Source organism: Tachysurus fulvidraco, chromosome 6 (genome assembly GCF_022655615.1).
Source record: "Tachysurus fulvidraco isolate hzauxx_2018 chromosome 6, HZAU_PFXX_2.0, whole genome shotgun sequence".
In the NCBI taxonomy this organism is placed as follows: Eukaryota; Metazoa; Chordata; class Actinopteri; order Siluriformes; family Bagridae; genus Tachysurus; species Tachysurus fulvidraco.
The window spans coordinates 11,662,945-11,684,825 of NC_062523.1; the positions used below are offsets into that span (position 1 = coordinate 11,662,945).

Sequence of the window (21,881 nt, forward strand, 5' to 3'; positions counted from 1 at the left end):
CGTTTTTTTTTCTTTTTATTTATTTGCATTTTTGTCACTTATTTACTGTTAATCTATTCTCAATACTGCTTTTATTCTATGCTATATATTCTCAGTAATGCCACTACTTTTTTCCCCCCCAAATGTTTGCTTAAAGCAGTATCAGCAGTATTTTCCCAAGTTGTTCCTAAGAGCATCTATGGTCTTTATGATTTTTAAAACAGTAGAGAACATCAAAATGCTATATGTCTTTGCTAATTATGTTTCTAGGTCGTACGGTTCATGTTATACGGCCTGATATTTCAAGATAGAGTGGTTGAATGTTTGTAGGATTTATAAGGAATGATCATTTTAACAAGCAAACAAACTTATCAGATTTTGTAAACAGGATTGTAACAGCCAAAAACAGCCAAACAGGATTAAGATCACAGCAAAGCCAAATGTCTCAAATATCCTTTCTGCTTCTTTTCTTTACATTTTAAGAGTATTTGAGTGTCTGAGTCCAGTGGCACCCTGTTCAGGATTAAGCAGTTACAATAAGTGAGTGAATAGGTATTCCAAAATGAAGAGAAATAAGTACAATGTTCACTTTTCCAAAACTCGTAACATGTAAACGGAGGTGTGGGTAGAGTTGTTTCACAGCTTTGCTTTGTTTGATCCTGACCACTACTACCTTCTTGTGTTTTAATGGGTTTACTTTTTGTAAGGTTTTATTTAGTTTCTTGCCATCTTCCAAAAAAATTTTAGTAAATCCCCCTGGGTGTTGGTGCTGGTCAGAAATGGATTGGTATTTTATCCAGGGTGTATTTCCATCTCACACCTATTATTACCAGAATTTATGTATATTAACTGTTACGAATCTTAGCTAATATGTAACACCTACAGAGGAACTCGATTCAGTGCCGTGTAATTCATAACCTGGACTGAGACAAGCTATGGGTCAGGGTGCATTGATGCGCTATGGAGGACACTTCAGCATATTCGTCAAATTATCAAACTAGTGTGTTTCCCTACTCCGAACTGAAGCTGGTATTGATCTAGCATGTATAGTATGTGACTGAAGAACTTGCAGTTTACAAATGTAGCTTGACATGTATTTTTATAAAGAATCCATTTACTAGCTTGAACATTTTCTATTTTACAATTAATCATTAGCTAGTGCACTTAAAAATAGTGTACTTAATAGTGTATTATCTTGTTAGCATAACCATAGTGCATAGAACAGAAAAAATGTAAAAACTTCATGCTATTTTTGATACAGTTTTTTAGAAATTCTCTCAGAAGACAAGTTAGAAAACATTCTAAGGAAGGTGAATATCCAACAGGGGATAATGAGGCCTTAGAGAGAGTAAGAAAGATACAGCGCCACAATGAGAACACTTCTCTACTCCATGGTGAATGGCAGTCCCTGTGTGCACAACACTTAAAGACACAAGGTAAAAGTTTAAGGTAACTTCTTGAGGTATCACTTATTTCTATTTATACTACTGGACACCGTATTGTAAATGATATTCAGAGGTGGCAAAAGTACACACATCCTTTACTCAAGTAGAAGTACAGATACTCATTTTTGAAAAGACTCCAGTAAAAGTAGAAGTAGTGACTACACTCTTTTACTCAAGTTAAAGTAAAGAAATATGGGCTCTGACATGTACTTAAGTAAAAAGTCGCCGATCCTACTACCAGTGGTGTAGTCTAGTTTTTTGTAGTGAGTATACTGTGATCCCCCCCCCCCCGCCTCATACGCACCCATCCTAGAGCGACACCCCATAGGCACCACCACACTCACTAATGCATAAAATATGCATCTACATGTAATTGAGAGCATTATTAAAGACTGCTTATGTGTTATCAACATTCCAATTTATGATAAGCAACAAAAGACAGTCAGCTGATAAAACCTGTGCACCAGGTCCCATATTCATATAACATTTAGGGCTAAATGTAATCAGACAGTTGGCAGCACCCATTGACTTTCACAGTAGGAAAAAAATATAGACTATGAAAGTCAGTGGGTGCTGCCAACTGTCTGATTACCGACATTTTTCAAAATATCATCTTTTGTGTTAAACAGAAGAAAGAAACTCATACAGTTTTGGAACAAATTGAGGGTGAGGAAATAACACAATTATCATTTTTGGGTGAACTGTACCTTTAAGAGCTACATTTAGCCTTAAATATTATATGAATATGGGACCTGGAGCACAGGTTTTATCAGCTGCCAATTTTCAATGTACATTTCATGGTGAACAAAAAACATTTGTTCATTGCAGAATATTATGATAACTGGTAGTTTACAAAGCTTTCCAAATACATTTGTACTCGGGCTGTGGGTGAAATGTCCCCCGAAGCTGCTGTAGCTTTAGGCGCAGGCTTCCGAAAACACTCAGAGTGTAGTTTGAGTCTGCTTTCGTTTCATATCTTCTTTTACATTAGTTAGTTAATTTCTAATTTGCGCCACAAAACACCGCCAAGCAACTAATTTTCCTCCTTGGTAGGTGACGTCAGATCAGGTCACAGGCCACGGAAGCCCCAATGGTCCAAAAACGTTAGTGATTCACAATCGCAACCACAGTCTGTGTTCGCAACACAGACGGGGTGAATTTATGAATGAAATTTCTGTCACAAAACGATATTGTTACGTATCCTCACGCTTTTTAAGTGGGTATACGGAAATCCTTGGCATTTCCTAGTGTGTATACGGCGTATACCTGCGTATCACGTAGACTACACCACTGACTACTACCACAACTGGACGTCATGTTTTATAATGCATCACCAAGGCCATATCCCAAACTGTAGGGAGATTCCAGCTCTGTCCTTGAAAACAACTCAAAATTATTGTGATGTTTTACAAATGACAAAATTAATGTTAATTAAATTAAGCACTTCGTGTTTTTTGGGTTGACACCAGGGGCGGTTCTAGGATTTCATCTTTAGGGGGTTTAGCCCTCAGTGAGAATTTAAAACAAGAAGAGTTCTATATTATATATTATATATTATATGACAACTCTGGTAATAAGAATAGTGAAATTTCACTGCTTTTGGTTGCCGTCTTTCCGCCGATTAACGTTATAGATAAACGCCTCCAGCTCTGACTGCGCGTGCACGCTGCGCGTACCTGTGCTTTTCCGTTCAAATAAAGTACACAGCTGAAGACGCACTTTTGAAAGACTACAACACACGCGTGTAAAAGTATGGGATAAAAGCAAAGTAAAAAAAATAGCTTTTGGATCAAACTGATAAATAATTTTCTTTCCCATCGACGACATGTCCTGCATTTTAACGTAATTTTTATTGTTTATTTATGAAAGTAAAAATGATCCTTATAGTTTTAGGGTGGCTGAGATTACAGACAGGGGGCTGAAGCCACCCTAAAAAAGGGCTAGAACCGCCCCTGTTTGACACACTTTGCAACGCATTCGCCAGGAATCCTTTGTGACGCCGATTATTTCAAACATCTCCCTCATATATGGCCATGTGTGTTCAGGAATGTCCTCGTTGTTAGTTATTTTAACTTTCCTTTTGTAGGCGTGCTGCTCATTAGCTCCGCTATCCTTAGTCTATGTCTGATAGCCAGTAAATAATACAGTACACCAGTCACATGGGGGAAAAGCCGCACAATGATAGGATGATAGGCTGGAAACAGCGCTCAATGAGAAGAAATAATACTAAAAGTAACGAGTCCGTTTTGAAAATGTAAGAAGTAAAAAGTACAGATATTTGTGTAAAAATGTAATGAGTAAAAGTAAAAAGTTGTCCGAAAAATAAATGGTGGAGTAAAGTACTGATACCAGAAAAATTTACTTAAGTACAGTAACGAAGTATTTTTAATCCGTTACTTCACACCTCTGATGATATTGACTTTGAGTCTTGATCCTGAAAATAAAAGCTTTATATACAATAATATAGAACTACTGGATCATAAGTTTAGTACTCTAATCAACCAGTAAAGTATAACACAACCTGGTAAATAAACAGCTTACTTCCTTCTCTACCATGAGCTCTAACCTATTTTTTCTATCAAATAAGACTAAACTACGCCTGTATTTTGTTGTTCCTGGAAGTGACCTGGCCAAAGTAAACTGCCAGAGACACTGTGCATCACTAAAACTTCAAGGCCTGTTTCTTTCATTTATGCTCTCAGCTCAGGTTGAGGAGGGAGTGTACGTTAATTATGGCACCATTTTGCTGTCAAATTTTGCCACATTACAAAAATATTATTGCTCAATTTCACCTTTGTGTCACTTAATTATTGGAGACTGTAGGTTTATACCAGTTATGTACTTCTGCTGTAATCAAAAAGATCACTTTCGTCCCAGTTTGTACAGAACACACTTTCTGTTTGCTCTTCTACACCTCTATGCCATAATAATGTGTAATCTCACTCTGTCGTGTCACCCAGAAGAGAATGAATTCTTTTTGGAGTCTGGATTTTCTTCCTTCATCATTTCATTGTAATTTTTATTTTGTCCATTGAATCTATATCCAACTGCTTATTATTATTATTATTATTATTATTATTATTATTATTATTATTATTATTATTATAATAAATAAATAAATAAATAAATAAATAAATAAAAATGAATTAAATAAAATAAAATAAAACTGATACTATTTTTAATGTTCTGAATACAATAAAATAAGTATTAACATTTATATTTGTCTAAATGTATGCCCATATACCCATCATTTCCTTCCTGTTAACTAGAAGAGCACTTAATTTAACATAAAAATTCATTAATAATAAACCAGATAATAAATAAATAAATAAATAAATAAATAAATAAATAAATAAATAAATAGCTCTAAACTGGTTCAACCTCATTGGCTAGAGAAAGCTGTCGACTAAGATCCAGTGGACCAGTGGAGACTTTTATCCCGCCCCTAATCTGCATATAACTATATCGTGAATTAAATTAGGAGCACACAATAGGAGAAAAAGCAAGCATGAGATTAACGAAAGTAATGAAACTGAAGTTTTGTTTTTAATCCCTAGTATTTTGTGTTCCTTTTCTTTTTCTTTTATATTATTTTTACGACCACATACCACAAGAGGGCAGTGTAACCCTAAAGTATTGTACTCATTGTCCTAACAGGTCCTATGTTTCTATCATGTATAAAATTTGTTAGTGAAATCAGTTAGTGAAAAGTTGCCTGTAATGTAGTGTAAATTGCATCCTATTAGACAAACACTGATCTAATGCATATAATCAGAATGTAGAGACATTTTGAGTCAACTTTAATTAGGCTGATTAATTCAAAGCCCTGCTGTAGGAATAAAGATTAGCAGCTACTGTGTGAGAGGAAAAAGACCCTTATTTTGTAGAGTAAGAACATGCCACATTTCACGCCTGAAATTATAAATTCAATCAATAATTTCTGACCTAATATTGTCTTGTCATATTTAATATGTGTCAAAGGACAATTTCCCAGGCACGTATGTACAGCTCTACTTAATCAGGTTGAAAGTTGGGTGATTGTGGTATTATTGATTTGAAGGTATTAAACTTCCCTAATTAGGCTGAGGCCTCACCCTGCTGTAGCCTGTAGGCTGGAAGCAATCACTCAAAATTGGGCTGGCCTGCAGATTTAGAGCTGCAAAGGTCAACAGGAGCAAAGTGATGTCGTACCTCACACTATGTCCTAATCAATTGTGCTAGGAACCTCAAATCTGTGCACAGGAAGAGGCCGTAAACCCAACCACACACACACACACACACACACACACACACACACACACACACACACACACACACACACACACACACACACACACACAAGGTGCAATGAATTACTCTTTGATTAAGATTTTCACCAGTCATGCCCCCTGCAGCAGCAGCCTCGTCCTGTATGCGCTTGCCATCCATCATGTTTTATTATAGTTTATTTAATGTACTTAATACGCACCATTCTAGACCCTGCATCATTTGACCATGCACTAGCAAATGACAATATCAACTAATTTTTATTTATTAAACTCATCAGAACATTTCATAGCTAAGAAATGTACCACATATTTCCCAACTTTGTGTGTGTGTGTGTGTGTGTGTGTGTGTGTGTGTGTGTGTGTGTGTGTGTGTGTTTGGGTGAGTGGGTGGACGTGTGTGTGAATTTTAATTCAGTGCTGTGTTAGTTTATTGTTTTTCCTTTAGTGCTATGAATCGAATGGGGTCCATAAACTATCCCCGCAGCATATTGATCTGGTGATGAATCAATTAGTGAGTTATTTAATTAGCCAAGCATTATGGGTCAGTGTTGAGTGCCTTTGATTGCGTGGAGTTGCCAGGTCCTCCTAAATCACCCATTTGTATTTGGTGTAGTGGGGGAAATTCTCCCTCAGCAACAGTAACGGTGATGAAAATTGAAATGGATGAATATTGAAATATCATCTAGCAAACTGTTAGGAGAGGCAGTCATGGCTTCGAAAATGGACATGTTCTAAATCACTGGGACTGTGTAACCTTGAAATGACAAGCAGGTGTACTGGTAGTTACTGGACATTGACTTTGGAATGTTAGATGATTGTGTTCACTAATCTATTTGATGGAAAGCCAGGCTCAGGCCTGCCTGATAGACTAAATAACACATTCACAGCCCACAGTTTTCATAAGTATGCCATACCCCTTCTGTTTTTAAACCCGCCTGCTTTATTTACTTTATAATTCTTAACTGTAATGCATATTTGGATGGACGGCACAGTAGAGCTGAAACGTGCCAGGTGCACTATACTTATTATGTAATCTAATTAAGCACATTCTTCATACTGCTATCAGATGGAGCCCTGGGGAGCAACTAAGGCACAAAGACTGTGACACAGCCACCAGATTGGCCATGGTATTCAGCTGTTAGCTGATTACATTGATCTCATTGATTTGTTACAGCTTTCCAGTCATTCCATACCCAAAGGTGAGCACTTTATCTTTATATAAACACATTGGGTGGAGAGCACTATATATTTCACTCGGTAATTAGATGAAAGTGTTCTAAGCATAAACATAAGTATTTTGAGAATAATCAATATTCATACTTCTGATTAAGTATCACACAAGCTTTTGTGTTTCTATGAGCTATAATATTTATTCACAGGTGCTGTTACTTAAAAGAGAGGTATTAGTTAGATAGTTTTAACTAGTAAAATATTTCAAATTTTCTTTTAGTACTTTTGACTTCCTTTTCTGGTATTTTCACATTTTCTTTGTGAATGTTTCTTTATTTGATTTGAGATTTGGTTTATTCCTATAAAATGATCCCTACAATAGGATTCCTCTGCACAACCAGAAAATTACTGAACTGTCCCTGGGCTTGTCATCATCATCTTTCATACCTTGAATGTCTGTCGATTACACTGTAGCATATATGAAAACCGTTTAAGGTGCATAACTGGATCTTAATGACAACTCTTCTAACTGTAATAAACTTACAGATTAATAGTTTAAAGGCCCATGACATGCACCTTTCCAGGTGTACGGTACAAAAGATAGTGCAGTTTATTATATTTTTTCCTCAGAAGATATTTTAAAGAAAGTTAAAATAGAACACTTTTAATTTAATTCACTTTATTTATATAGCACTTTCAACAATTCACATTGTCTCAAAGCAGCTTTACAGAAGTAGAGAAACAGAATAAAATAAATAAATAAATAAATAAATAAATAAATAAATAAATACATTTAAAATTAAGTTACTATATATCTCTAACATCTATCCCTAATAAGCAAGCCAGAGGTGAGTGTGGAAAGGACAAACTCCCTGAGATGATATGAGGAAGAAACCTTGAGAGGAACCAGAAGTAAACCTCATTCTCATTTGGGTGACACTGAACAGGAAATAATGTGAATGTAAATAATGTCCTTCCTGCAACAGCTTGTAGTTGACTGAACTAATGGGTCAGTGCAAATTCCAATTTTTATGAAGCTAAGAACCTGAATTGTACCAAAGGAACTCTGAAAATAGCATTTAGAAGATTAGAAGGGAAAGATCATGCAGTATCTGTTACAAACGATGTGCAGGATCTGCAGTATATTGCAGAGAAGGGAAGAGAGGATATTTATGTCCAGTGAGCGAATAAGTACTTTGATAGGGTCTAATTGGTGGATCAAGACTTCATTAAAGCTGATTAAGAGCAAGAGCTGATGAGATTACATGGCATTGCAGAGAAACAGAGAGCGATGGCCCTGGCAGGGGGAATTAGCTGATGAATACAGGCAAGGCACTCACAGTGGACAGAGGAGGAGCAAGCCTGTGATTAATGTGTGGTTGTGGGTGGTGGAGTGGTTGTGTATTGTGTCAAGCAGTTGTCAGAGAGTGAGTGAAATGTCTTCATCAATTTGTACCCATTATCATGTCAATAGGCAAAGAGGAGGAGTGGGGGTAAGGCAGACTTGTGCACAACCCATCTGCATGCTCTTGCTCTTCAAATTCTGAGCCAAAGGTGCTCTCTCTCTCTCTCTCTCTCTCTCTCTCTCTCTCTCTCTCTCTCTCTCTCTCTCTCTTCCCCATCACTCATCATTCACACAAAGACTTACGCAGAGTCCTCTTACCGTAAAGCTCTTTAATTTCGCTGAAATAGTGTGCTGACAAGGCGCTCATGTTGATTAAATAAAACAAGCAAAGCAGGCGGTGTCAGTATACCAAGACATCGCTGTGCTACTTGTTTTATTCATTAGGATGGATGGGTGGAAACGTTACATGATGAAATCTGTCACCAAAAGCCATCAATGCATTGAATACGTTTGTGCCCTGCACTGCATGATGCAATGACAGATGATGGAAAAGGTTCTTCTCTCTGAGGATATGACCTCCTGGAGTATGATGCAATTCAGAACTTCACTGTGACTAATTCAGAGGTTGTTGTGGAAGCAAAACAGCAGTGTGGTGTCCTCAAAAATGATTCCTTAATGGCTCTTTGGGCATTTATAGGTGCTAATTTTCTAAAAGGACTTTAGCAGTTTCAATAGGTCTGCTTTGGGGAAAATCCTCGGGAGCCCTATAGCAAAGTGGATCCATGAAGACAGGAAGCAAAAGAAATCTGAAAACAACCCAATGGCCTGTTCTTAAAAGGGTCATGGTTTAATATAGATGCTAAAATCGGAGTCTCCAAATATTTCAATGTCACTCGAAGTTCACCTTAACTCATTATAACTCATTTAGTAACTAGCAGATCTTTGTGTCCTAGCAATCCTTCAGCAGGTCTTTGTCCATTCGTAAAATGCTGCCAGTTCAAGGGCAGGTTGAGTGTGACTGATCTATGTGGCAGTGTGGTGTGAGGTGCTGGGGAGTTGGTTCCAGCTGGACATGTGTCTGTGGGAAACAGTGATAGTTACCATGCTTTCCTCGTAGTTACTTGCACATTTTGAGGCTTGGTGAACAGGTGTCTTATCAGCACACACTGATGCGCAACAGGTTTTATCTAAAGCCAGAGGTCAGATAAAGTTTGCCACAAAGAGGTTCAGGGCACATTTCAAGAGAATTACTGGCTTGATTCCTGTAGCCTTGTAGTAGACTTCCCTTATGTTTTTACATTTGGTGGAAATTGGAGATATTTCTTTTCACTCCGTGTTGTCATGTTCAGATCGGAAATGCAGATTTCTACCTCCTTGAAGTTGTATATTTATGCTAGTTGTGACAGAGGATTGAAACATTTGTTAAACATATTTAGTTTCCTATTAACATTAATTCATTTGGAATATACAATTGAAAGGCAAATACGATAAGGAATGCAGGCCTTGCTCAAGGCCACAGCATTGGCTCTCTGACAGTCAGGATTTAGCTCACAAATTTCCAGTCATTTTCACAAGGCCTTACACACGTTTTTTTGCATTTACAGGATTTACAGGTTAATGTGATTTATACATTTAATGGAAAAAAATCTCAATTCGTGAAAATGTATAAATCAGTAATAGTGAATAGATTTTTTATTTATTTTTTATTTTGTCAGTCTTTTTTTTCTGTTACTGAAAAATGTTTAATTCTTTTAATTAATGTCCTTAATCATGTGCGTGATATATGTGATGTGATGAGTGTGTAAACAGCAATGTCAAATTAGAATGAATGATGACCGTCCCGGCTTTGATGCACACCCATTAAGCTTGAGAAGTATTTCAGCAAGGACACAAGGCTTAATAAGGCATTTTATTCACCTGACACAATATTATTGCACTGCACCAATGTACCAGTACTAAAAAAGACTAAATAAAAAAAATGCATTTTTATTATTTCATCATCTATCAGTAAATCATTTAAGTATCTATTTAATTCTAAATGTGTGGTGCCCTGAAATGGACTGGTGTTCCATGTAGAACAATTCTCTTGAACAAACTTGAATGACTGGAAAGCCATACAAATGGATCCCTATCTAAATTCCTTAAGAATCTTTAATATAGAGTTAATATACAGTTAACAGATTAGAAAGGTATCTTTTGCCTTTATAGTATGTTATTACCTGTAACATGCACAGATTACTGATCCATGCTAAAGAGAGCCAGTAAATTCCAGCTAATTGTTCATTTATCTCTGAATCATGGCAGGTTGCCTTGAAGAAACAGCAGATTTTCATTAAACAAACCACCAGATGTGCTCCCTAATTATGCTGTAGGATTTTAATTAGTTCAATTGCACTAGATGCCCTGTCTTTAGTTCACTCTAAGGAATTCAGAGGTTAAGCAGTCTAACAAATGGCCTTTCCATTGAATACAGGCTGTTTGACTGGTGCTTGTATTCTTCCCTGACACGCCCCATCTCCTCCTCCTCTGTGTCTTCTCCAGGTCAGCTAGCCAAGAGATAATTGAGAGATGTCCAAACAGTAATCGCTTATCTGCCTGATTGACCTGAAACCCTATTCACAAGGAAGCAACCTAGTGACATCTGTTAACTTGACTTGAAAAGGAAATTGCAGGCTACATTTGTTTAAGCGGCTACACCCTGTTTGTTATTGCTGTGTCTTTTGGGCTTCTAAAGAAGCACACAACTTTTTGCGGCAAAGGAAACAAATGGTCTTATTGTTAAAACTAAGCGATTTCGGTAGTTAAAGAGTAAGTATTTTTGAAATACATTTTTTAATGAAACTTTTAAGAATTCATATGAATATTATGTTGTTCAACCCAGCCTGTCGGTAAAGCTGCATTATTTTGTAAGTGTGACCTTCCCAGGTTGGACTGCTGCATGGGCTGGGCATAGTTATGTTCTTGTCTCAATAAATCATGTGTCTTAATCAAAGCAGAGACCTCCTCCATCACATCAGTGCTGCTCCCAGCACGCCTTGCAATGTGCTTAATGGAACTATTTATTTCCATAATGCCGCATTGTCGGCACGTTGTTGCACCCCTGGGCCACACGACCATGTGCAGACACTGGCCTGCCAGAACCCATTGGGTATGTTGTGTATTCCAGCACAATCACACAGTAAACCTCTTCCAATTTGGTATAAAGTAGTCTGATCTGTAACATAAGGTGTAAAGTGAAGGGGAAAATGAATAATTAATAAAAGCTGTGGGTAGCCAAATTTTCAGTCCAATATGTATAAAAGTAAAATGTCCAGATGGACAGGCGTGGCAGCAGTATAAATTTAAATGCTACTTATAATAAATTTAAGCCTAAATTTAAATGCTACTTTGACTTCTACCACACAGAGAATGAAACAGTGGCTTCGTACACCCTGTTCTATGTTTGTCATATTGAGAATACCAGCCCGAGAGTGATGAGAATGTGTGTGAGGGATGGTGAGGTAATTTGTAATCATTAGACAATAAAGCAGTTATCGCTTTATAGAAATATATAAAACCCACAATCATTTGTGTATTTGATATTTGTATATCTAAAGCAAGTCAAAGATTTGTCATGACTCTCTTTCATGTTTAGACAAATATTTAATTTTAAAATAACATATTTGTTATTCCAAATATAAAAGGATGAAAGGTTTACATTTAAATTATACATTTACATTTGGAATAACAAATATGCGATTTGTTTATCTTTGTATAAAGATAAAGAATACAATTAAATATTTTTTTTTAACATGAAAGAGAGTCATGACAAATCTTTGTTTTAGATATACCTTGTGTTTTGAATTGTTGTCTTTTTTGTTGCAGGATAATTTAAAGAAACTTGAATTTAATTCTTAACTTTCTGGAATTTATTTTTAAATGCATAGATTAATTGAATTTTTTTTTTAAATGTCAAAATATTGATGATTTTTTTTGAAGTTCTCCTGGCATTATATTTGCAGCTCAATAAAATCTAAATACAGTATGTATTTTCTCCATATAAATTAATTATCTCCAAAATAAACGACTGAGTCTACCAAACATTTCAGTATGTTGTTCTGCATAAGTCAGCCTGAATGCTTTCAATGTTAATATAAATAATCTTGATTCAGGCTCGTTCATTATGCATCATTTTGGCCTGTCTTGCGTATGATGGTTAATTTCTTACTTAAGGTTTTATTTCAAAAGGTGGCAAAGTGCCACTTCACAAAAAAGCTCTTCAAGGGCCACTAATAAATGACTTTTGCAACATGATCAGAATTAAAATACGCTTTGACGCATGCTATTCATTATGGAAGCTGGAGAATCTCATTTCTGACCTTGCGGGATCACCTAGAGAGAATGTTTTTCACTTTTTTGTGCATTTCTAAATGCTAGATATAGGGCTTATATACACATATGCATATCTGGATAGCTGACTTTGAGGAACTATAAGGTCATGGCCATGAATAATATTCTAAAGTAGTCAATAGAGGTTTTCTTTTGGATTGCTGTCCAATGGCTTGGCTCTGAGACCTTTATTCTCCCCTTGCCCTTGACTTAAGGGCCATAGATCAACATCAGCCAGATCATTTAAATATACCTGACAGCACCATTTAGACTGAGAGGCACTCCGAAAATTGCTAGGGATCTCGCGAAGTAAATATTGCCTTTTTAACGACAACTTTAGGACAGAGAAGCTCAGATTCCCAAAAGTATATAACATTAGCTTACTGAATATGTTAATGAATTCCTGATGGAAGAGGAGGTGCTGTAATTTATGAATGGCATTTTTATGGTGTAAAAGCAAACACATAATGAGAACAGCTAAAGATATACGGTACATGCAAATTGCATTTGTTTAATAACTGCATTTATTGTCATCTGTAAATATAGGTAGACAGGGTGCATGAGTGTATGTTAAAGGCGATTTGATTTTCATTGTTTTCAGGTAGAAAAGCCTTTTGTTTATATTGGGTTGCTAACCAGCCCTTGAAATTCTCTCTTGTAATTTTTTCATGTGCTAAAGCAGCTTGCTTCAGTTATCGTATAGAGCATGTACTGAAGATGTGAGCCATGGTTATGAATTACTGCTGTTTATTCCTTTTCATTTCAGCCACTGTGGAGACCCTTCTGATTAAAAACCACAAACTGTCGGTGGGTGGAGCAGGTCATCACAGAACAGGATCAGGTGCCATGAGCAGAACAAGCATGGCTAATTGAACTGTCATGCACACACACATATATAAAACAAGAGAAAATTCCTGAACTGTCTGTGGTTTTCTTGTGGTGTTCCTGATTAAATGTTGGAGTAGTAATCATATTCAGTGGTGTTCCATCCCCTGCTCCATATACACACACAGCTACACAAAGGACATGACACACACATGTTCACTGTGGCTGTGATGTGATTTCTGTTCTACCAATTAAATTTGCCAAGCACAGATGAAAACTCTGGCAATATTTTAGGAGTGTGTCGTATTAGACTTGGTTTCAGACATTGGTGATATTTCGCGAGCACTGTAAAATGTCACTCAAGAACAGGAAGGAACATTTTGATTGCACCCAGATTTGATATAGGCATTTTCTTCCCATGGATTTTCTTTTTGTTCTTGCCCTTTACAAAAATTCTGCATCTTTTCCATCTGCATATAGATCACCTATTACCCAGCCATACCACCCACAAAGCTCCAGCATAAACATCTGAACTGGCTGTGAGTTTTCTAACTGCAACAGATGCTGGTGACAGCTCTCAGTACCTAATTATCCACTCCAGCCTGGCTTTTTATACGGCATGTGCACGTGTGTCTGTTCCACTTTTCTGCTTGACTTTAACTTGTCGACAGGAGGATTTGCCAGTAATTGTTCGACAACACACCCCTTCAGCCTCCGCTATTGTCTTGCCGTCTCTGCACGGTGGCTATCATTAATCAAACCATTGAGTAGCAATCTGAACTCGCTAACCTGCACCGCCCAGCCTTGGTTAAGGAGGAAGTTTTCAATTTCCCCGCTAAATCACAAGGACACAAGGGTTAGACAATAGAACATATATGTTAAGTATGTAAACTGTTGTATGAAAAAGGTTGTCTAATAGTGTGGCTGAGCGACAGAAGCAGGGAAATGGTCAGTTTTATTTCTGAGAAATCCTGAGGTATAGGAATCAAAGGTGTTGCAGTGATACTCAATGGGACAATCAAAGAATTCCACAGCTTTAGCTCCGGGACTCAGGGTATGACCTAGTGCAACTGGTGACATGGAGAGGTCAGACAGTCACACAGGGGGCAGTCTGTCACACTGTGCTACATTTGTGTATGAATAGTGGTCCACTGAATACCACTTCAGCAATTTGTTCTGTCCAAATGCTCTTGCTCCACATATGCACAGTCCCTTATAAGCTTGAATGTATTTGCATTTATACCAGTTCGATATGAAATTAAATGTATTAATGTACTAAATGTAATATAGAATGTATTTTGTCTCATTTTCAGGTAATTGTCTAGAAACAAATTAATAAATGCAAATTTATTAACATAAAAAGAACTTCTCTATTTAGTATTGTCTTATGGCTAAACATGAAACCCACAGCTTAAATTATACTAAATACTATGTGAAAAATAAATTCAGTTCTCATCAGAGTTGACAATTGTCTGATTAAAAGCTGAGGAAGATGAAGAGGTTTGTTTTCTTCTTGATTTTAAAAGATCTCCAGGTCAGTAGTAGGACAACTACTGACTGCTTGTTCTCAATTTAATTCTCTAGACTCAGTTTTCTCTTGCTGTCATGTGTGTACACCGAAGAGGAAGCAGATCAGATAACTAGGTGAAAGTAATTATGTACCTTTGAGTGTGAGATAACCTGTTTATTACATCTGATATCAGCACAGCTGCACACAATTGCTCTATTTTCAGTGCCTGACGTTGAGCCGTTAGCTATAAATGATTGTTTCACTGTCGTAAAAAAACACTCTATAGTTCAGGTGCTTTTGTTAACTTTATAATGAAATAAACAGATAAGTATTCATTTGGGAAAAGTGGCTTCGAAAGAACCTCCAGGTAACTACTGATAATGACTGTATGAAGTGTCATTGCATTAATGATTACCCAGGGACCTGGGTTTAATCTTCATTATTAAAAATCATACTAGATAATTAAAGAGTTGTTTGAACCATTACATTTTATGGTTGAACCATTTTATTCTTAAACTAAAATTAAATTATCCTATAGTTACAGTAGCTAACATGCATTTTAAATTCCAATTACATTGCTATGATGGTGCTGTATTTTAAAAATTAACTGATTCTTTGCAATGTTCCTACCATTTAACCAGTTGTTTAATTAATTAGTCATCTGATTGCATTTTTCTCCTTTTCGATGAAACAAGCATCTATTTAATTTAACCTCTTTGTGCTTTGTGTAAACATTGGACTGGTTAATGACTGACAGGAATGGGTCTAATAAATTACCTTTATCTTCTTAATGAACTGAGATTAATTATGGTCTCAAGGTCTTGCCTGGGAAAGGACCATTCTCACTTCCCTATCTCTTGCAGGTTTTTAGGAAGAATTTGTCTAAATGCACAATTTAGTTTTCATGACAGAATAAAAAAAATTGGCAACATTTGAAATAATTACACACATTACTCTGTTTCCAAATTTTCACATTATTTTTGGATACTTAAATTCTATATTTAAATTTGCCCTATTTGTGATGAACATTGTCATTATTTTTTTCCTGTGCTTAAGAGGTAGATGGCTTAATAAACCTTGCATCAACCAAGAGTTAATAAACTCTTGAAAATTTGACCCAAGAAATAGTCTCCTTTAATGTTTAATACATTTAGCTAACATTAAAGTTTATGGTTAAGGGATGGTATAGGATAAAAGCACAATAAACTCAATGTGCATTGTTAAGTTACCTTCAAACATTGACCTGACATGGCCTCATTAGTGTAACACCTGTTCATGAGTATGTGTTTACAGGTGACAAGGAAAAACTGGGTGGCCATGTACATTCGCTGGGCTGCTTTGTGTGGGAAATTGCCATGCTGATCACACCTGGTCTCAATGAGGGTGGAAAAGGTCAACTTGTCCATCATTCCTTCAAGGCCAGCAACAGAAATGTTGTTCCAGTGGTATTTATTAAATCACCTTCTATGTTTGATGACTTCATATTTACCAGGTGGCACAGTAAATATATCTCTTTAGAAAATGGGTGCTTCTTGTTAGAAATGAAGAAATGACATCGATCTGCTGTGTGTGTGTGTGTGTGTGTGTGTGTGTGTATATATATATATATATATATATATATATATATATATATATATATATATATATATATATATATATATATAAAACCACCATATTATATGTATATATATATATATACATATACATAAAATATGGTGGTTTTTTATTTTTGTTCTGAAACAGAAATATTTCTTTTTATGTCCTGTTATTTTAGTTTATTGTATTTTTATGTATAGGGTAATATTAATTCACTATAATAATGTATGTAAGGATTAAAATGTACAGTGCGATCATTTATACAGAAAAATGTACAGTGCGATCAAAAATAAGCAAATTTGTATAATAATAGAAAATAATAAATTATCTACTATCTAAATATATTATTTAGATACTTATTTAAATAGAATGCTTGTGTCGCAAAATTATGTGTTTAATTATCTGTTCCATTATACCTTTTGTTAATTTTTTTCTTAATTTTTTTCTTATTACTACATTACTACTCCTACATAATATCGGAAATTATAAATGAATTGTTTTCCAATTATTTGATTGCAACTTTTTTGTCTTGATTATTTTGCTGATATATTTTGGGTATATAACATCCATAGTTTAACCAGATTGAAATACAAGTCTGCCTGTTTTAGTAAATAAAGTGACTGGCAGCATTTAGTTTGTACTGTAAAAGGACGGACAGCAGATATTTCTGAGTAATTATTCATTAATCCTCGCTGTATAAGTGCTAGGGATGTTTGGGCTGTAGAGCTTCGGAGCACTAAATGCGAGGGTAATTAGTTAATTAGAAAGAGAGGGAGGGACTCAGAGCTCGCAGGTCAGCTCGGTCAGCCAATCAGAGACGCTTTAGAAGCGCGAACACGTCCAAAAGTCTGAAGCCGCACCTGTGTTCAGCTCTAACGCGCCTGAGATCACTGACATCCGGACGAATTTAGGGAAGAGGAAGGACGTCCTGTCACAAACCAGCACCGACGTGTTCGTCACTTTATAGCCTTGACATTAATTTTAACTTCGAGATGGTCGGATAAGTAGTTCTTCCGAGAAAAAAATAAATAAAAGACAAGCGTTTAATTCGGAGCCAATAAAACAATAGACACCAGAAGTGAAGCACGCAGTTTTAAGCCATGGATAAATCCAAGAACTTTCGGATCGATGCTCTGCTGGCAGGAGAGTCACAGCGGAGGAGAAGTCGGGACTCTGATGTACTCGATGTTGAAGCCACTCTGTGCAAACGACCAGACAGCTCTCCGGTCCGGAGCAGTGCCAGTGTGCTCCAGCAGACAGGAATCGTGCCCAAACCCGGCCTGCTCACCATCCCTCACCCAGGACTAAGCGCGTTATCTCAGGGCTCGCTCGCAGGGATGTACCCGGGCCCGGTGTGCTCTCTGAGTGCGTTAGGAGCGCAGCATGCCGCCTTCCCCTATCCCGCCTTCGCTCCACCGCATCCAGAGCAGCTGAAGGCCGCCGCCGTGGCGGGACATTTTCCCTTCGAGCAGTGGATCCGCGCCGGCATCATGGTGCCGAGACTCACCGACTTTAACGGTACGACCATAAATAGTGCATTTATAGTGGGACACACATAGTGGGGCATACATTGTGGGACATTTATAGTGGGACATATATAGTGGGTCATACATTGTGGGACAGACATAGTGGGACATACATCGTGGGACATATATAGTGTGACATCAATCAAGAGAACAGTTCACTAGGTTATGGTGTTGGCTCTGCTTACAAATCTATTTAAATAACATGCACAAGGCTTATAGAAAATAACTCTCAAGTTCTCTTTTTTCCAGTTTCTCTTATTTTAGTATATATTAATTTAATTTTTTAATGTTTATTTCTTCCTCTTCATTGTTGTTGTTGTTGTTGTTGTTGTTCTTCTTCTTCTTCTTCTTCTTCTTCTTCTTCTTCTTCTTCTTATTATTATTATTATTATTATTATTATTATTATTATTGTGTTTAAATGTATAAATACAAGGAGTTCATGACTCTTTTCTCCTTTTACTTATCAGCGCGCACTATGTTTTGTATACAGAGCTTCCTGCATGTTTTTTAAGCAGTAGACACATTTGGTATCCCAAAAGATTCATTAGGAAATGTTTAGATTTTTCATGAAAATTTAGAGTTATCAGGAAAATGATGCATTGTGTATCCTATTATTCCATTTCAGTTTTGTTTTATATCTGTAACCAAACTAGGCACTTATTTGTCTATAGATGCTTGGAACGAACAGATGTATTAGTACTATTTAATTATATTTTTATTATTGTTGTTGTTATATAATAATAATAATAATAATAATAATAATAATAATAATAATAGCCCCTAATGTCCAAATAGATGACTCATTTGTACTTGTTTTACCTCCCTCCAATAAACCATCACAATATGAAAATAAAAATATTATATGAAAAGTAATTGATTTTATGTGAGATATATTAAATGAAATTCAACACAGTGACCTACTGGAGCAGTAAATATTCTCTACCATAATTGAAACAGTGTTTACTGCTAACTGAACTATAATGTAAGCTTTTTATTTTTAGTCCTTTCATTTTGTCATAAAGGACAGCTCCATTAAAATTGCCTTTGTCTGGCAGAAAACTATAAAGAAACACTTAATCCTCTCTGTACTTTGTCAGTAAAGTTTTCTGGTAGCATTTATTGAGTTTTCATTAAGTTAATGGTGCTCACTGGTGTTTTATTATACCACTAAAGCAATATCTCTAGACTCTCTCATCAACAATAAACCAAAGTATGGCTGTTATCATTAGTGATAGAAGGAGATGAGGGGCAGTCAGTGTGTTTCCTCTTTTGTGTTTTACAATTGGTATTGTATTCAGTTTTGTTCTCTCTCTCTCTCTCTCTCTCTCTCTCTCTCTCTCTCTCTCTCTCTCTCTCTCTCTCTCTCTCTCTCTCTCTCTCTCTCTCTCTCTCTCTCTGTGCGCTCTCTTCTCTGGCCTTTTTCTCTCTGCATTCTTTGTTCTTCCTGTCTTTCTCTCACAGGCTCTCCTCAGTCAGGCCTGATGGGAAAGTGTCGTCGACCTCGAACTGCTTTCACTAGTCAGCAACTATTGGAGCTGGAAAACCAGTTCAAACTAAACAAGTACCTGTCAAGACCCAAACGCTTTGAAGTGGCCACTTCACTAATGCTGACTGAAACCCAGGTGAGATGTGAAACTGCAATTTAATCTTTTTAATCTGAAACAGTTGTTACATGTAAAACTATAACGATTTGTTCATATGTTATACTCTTTTAAAAAAGGGTACTAAACTGTACCTTTCCAGGGCACTAGAGATACCATTGAGGGTGCTTTATTTGTAGATTTATCATGTATGTTTTTCTTGCGAAAATCATTATTTACAGTATAAACTATGAACAAAAACAGCCGTGTACATATATTTTAAGCTTAATGATACCTAATACAAATGCACAAAGGGTACCACCCCAGTGCCAAGAAAATATACAGGAGAAAATATACAGAAAGTGTAAATATAATAAATTCAAGACCATATTTGATGTTCAAACCTGTGTGTTTATATTGAGAACTTTTTATACTGAGTTTTCATACACCTACATCATGACTAAAATTAGTGCACTAAATCACATACAGGTGAAAATCTGGTTCCAAAACAGACGGATGAAATGGAAGCGCAGCCGCAAAGCCAAAGAGCAGGCAGCACAGATGGAGGCTGATGGCAGTCAGCCGGTCAAACGTTCCGGCAAACCCGGGGACCCTCGCCGCTGCAGTACACAGGACGACGATGAGGAGCTAGAAGCCGAAGAGGAAGAAGACGAAGACGAAGGCTTTGGAGGTGCTCTAAATGGCAGTGTGGGCCTGGCTCACTCCTCAGACTTTCTCCAGCACAGCTCTGAGTTGAGCTACAGCTCTCACAGCTCTTACTCAGATGATGACCTGGAAGAGATTGGAGCAGACAGGAAGATCGGAGTAGGGCTTTGAAGGCATAGTGTAGTTATTGTAATCATTTACCCATTGTGTTGTCCAACAGCTTGCTGCATCTATAGCCTTCATCAGAGACTTGCAAAGACTGAAGCGAAGCCATGCACCAAAATCTCTATCTCTTATTCATTTATGTGGCAGCCTTTAACTTATAAACTGCAGTTGTGTTCCAAGTAGGAATGTTTCTCTTTGTAAAAATATCTTTGTCCTTTGTGTTCTGGTAATCACTTTGGGATTTGAGTAGTAGAACCAGCATTTCTACTGCATGCAACCCAGATGCTTACTTTTGTACATTGATATGTACATACACATGAACAAAAACTTGTTTAGCTATGAACTACACTGTGCTCAATGCGAACCGAGGGTTATGGTATGGTGCCAAGCTTTTGTTACACAGCATTTTTCTCAGAAACCACTGACTAAATAACACAGCAGATCTCCTCAGCAAATATCGAGAAATAGGAGCAAAAAAGTAGAGCAATGTGTTACTTAGTCATTCGTCTTTGTCATGTTTGTTATTGGTGGTGTTGTCCTTAATGGTATTTAAGTATTATAGATTATATCTAATTTATTCACGGTAAAATGTACACAGTGAAAATTCACATAAAAGAAAACTGTATCTGTTAAATTAAAGGCAAAAAATAAACTGTAAAAATTTGAATCTATTTACATTCTGGCTATAATTCCTTCTTTAGATAAACACTTTGCCCCTGCATGTGTAAATGTGTGCATTATGTATTGAGATATAAATGTGTGTTTGGCACCAGGAGCACAGCCCTGATGATTCAGTGTTGTAAATGATCATGACTGTAAAGCAGCAGGCAAAGTTATTTGTTCCTCTTTCCACAGACCCTCCCTTTTCTCCTGTTTAACCTCCACCTGACAAAGATGGTGATTAAAGCACTGGAGAAACTGCGCTGCATTATGAGCAATCTGCTCCTTATTTATGGCCGTGCCTTTCAAATATGAGTTACTCAGGCAGGTTTACTGATGGACAAATAATTAAGTTAATGAAGAAGAAGTAAAATAATCAGCTCATTGTGCTGATGTCACAGCTCAATTTAATTTGTGGAAAACAAATGCTCCTAGGAGAAAAGAGGAACTTTATGGTGTGTGTGTGTGTGTGTGTGTGTGTGTGTGTGTGTGTGTGTGTGTGTGTGTGTGTGTGTGTGTGTGTGTGTGTGTGTGTGTGTGTTGTGCACAAGATTGTTGCATAAACATGAGCGCAGTCTGTCTTTGTCAAAATGAAAAGCCTTTTGTATTTATAAGGATTAAATGCATTTTACTGGAGAGGACGCCTTGCCTTGCCAAGTCAGAAGAAACAGATAAACAGACCGTAAATTCCATGAAACATTTCTCACTGGCATTTGGTGGAATAAGTCTACACTCAAATCTGAATCGCGTTTAAAGTGAAATTGTTCCTCGTCGCTC

At 36.7% G+C, this 21,881-nt stretch overlaps 1 protein-coding gene and 1 long non-coding RNA gene across 2 annotated transcripts; both read left to right on the forward strand.

Annotated features, from left to right (window-relative positions):
- Nucleotides 1-6,223: 6,223 nt before the first annotated feature.
- Nucleotides 6,224-13,489, forward strand: LOC113654147. The gene is made up of 3 exons (XR_003443304.2): nt 6,224-6,595; nt 6,759-6,891; nt 13,342-13,489. It is a non-coding gene; the product is annotated as an uncharacterized LOC113654147 (long non-coding RNA).
- A 3,427-nt stretch (nt 13,490-16,916) lies between these two features.
- mnx2a (motor neuron and pancreas homeobox 2a) lies at nt 16,917-21,366 on the forward strand. The gene is made up of 3 exons (XM_027164106.2): nt 16,917-18,024; nt 19,495-19,655; nt 20,103-21,366. The coding sequence occupies exons 1-3, from the start codon at nt 17,607-17,609 to the stop codon at nt 20,448-20,450; spliced, it is 927 nt and encodes a 308-aa protein (XP_027019907.2). The 5' UTR covers nt 16,917-17,606; the 3' UTR covers nt 20,451-21,366.
- Nucleotides 21,367-21,881: the final 515 nt, after the last annotated feature.

Bases quoted from the DNA above. Each gene is read 5' to 3' on its own strand.
- mnx2a (XM_027164106.2), top strand. From the start codon at position 17,607: ATGGATAAATCCAAGAACTTTCGGATCGATGCTCTGCTGGCAGGAGAG. The intron at 18,025-19,494 runs GTACGACCATAA...TTTCTCTCACAG, and splicing joins GAGACTCACCGACTTTAACG to GCTCTCCTCAGTCAGGCCTG. The intron at 19,656-20,102 runs GTGAGATGTGAA...AATCACATACAG, and splicing joins TAATGCTGACTGAAACCCAG to GTGAAAATCTGGTTCCAAAA.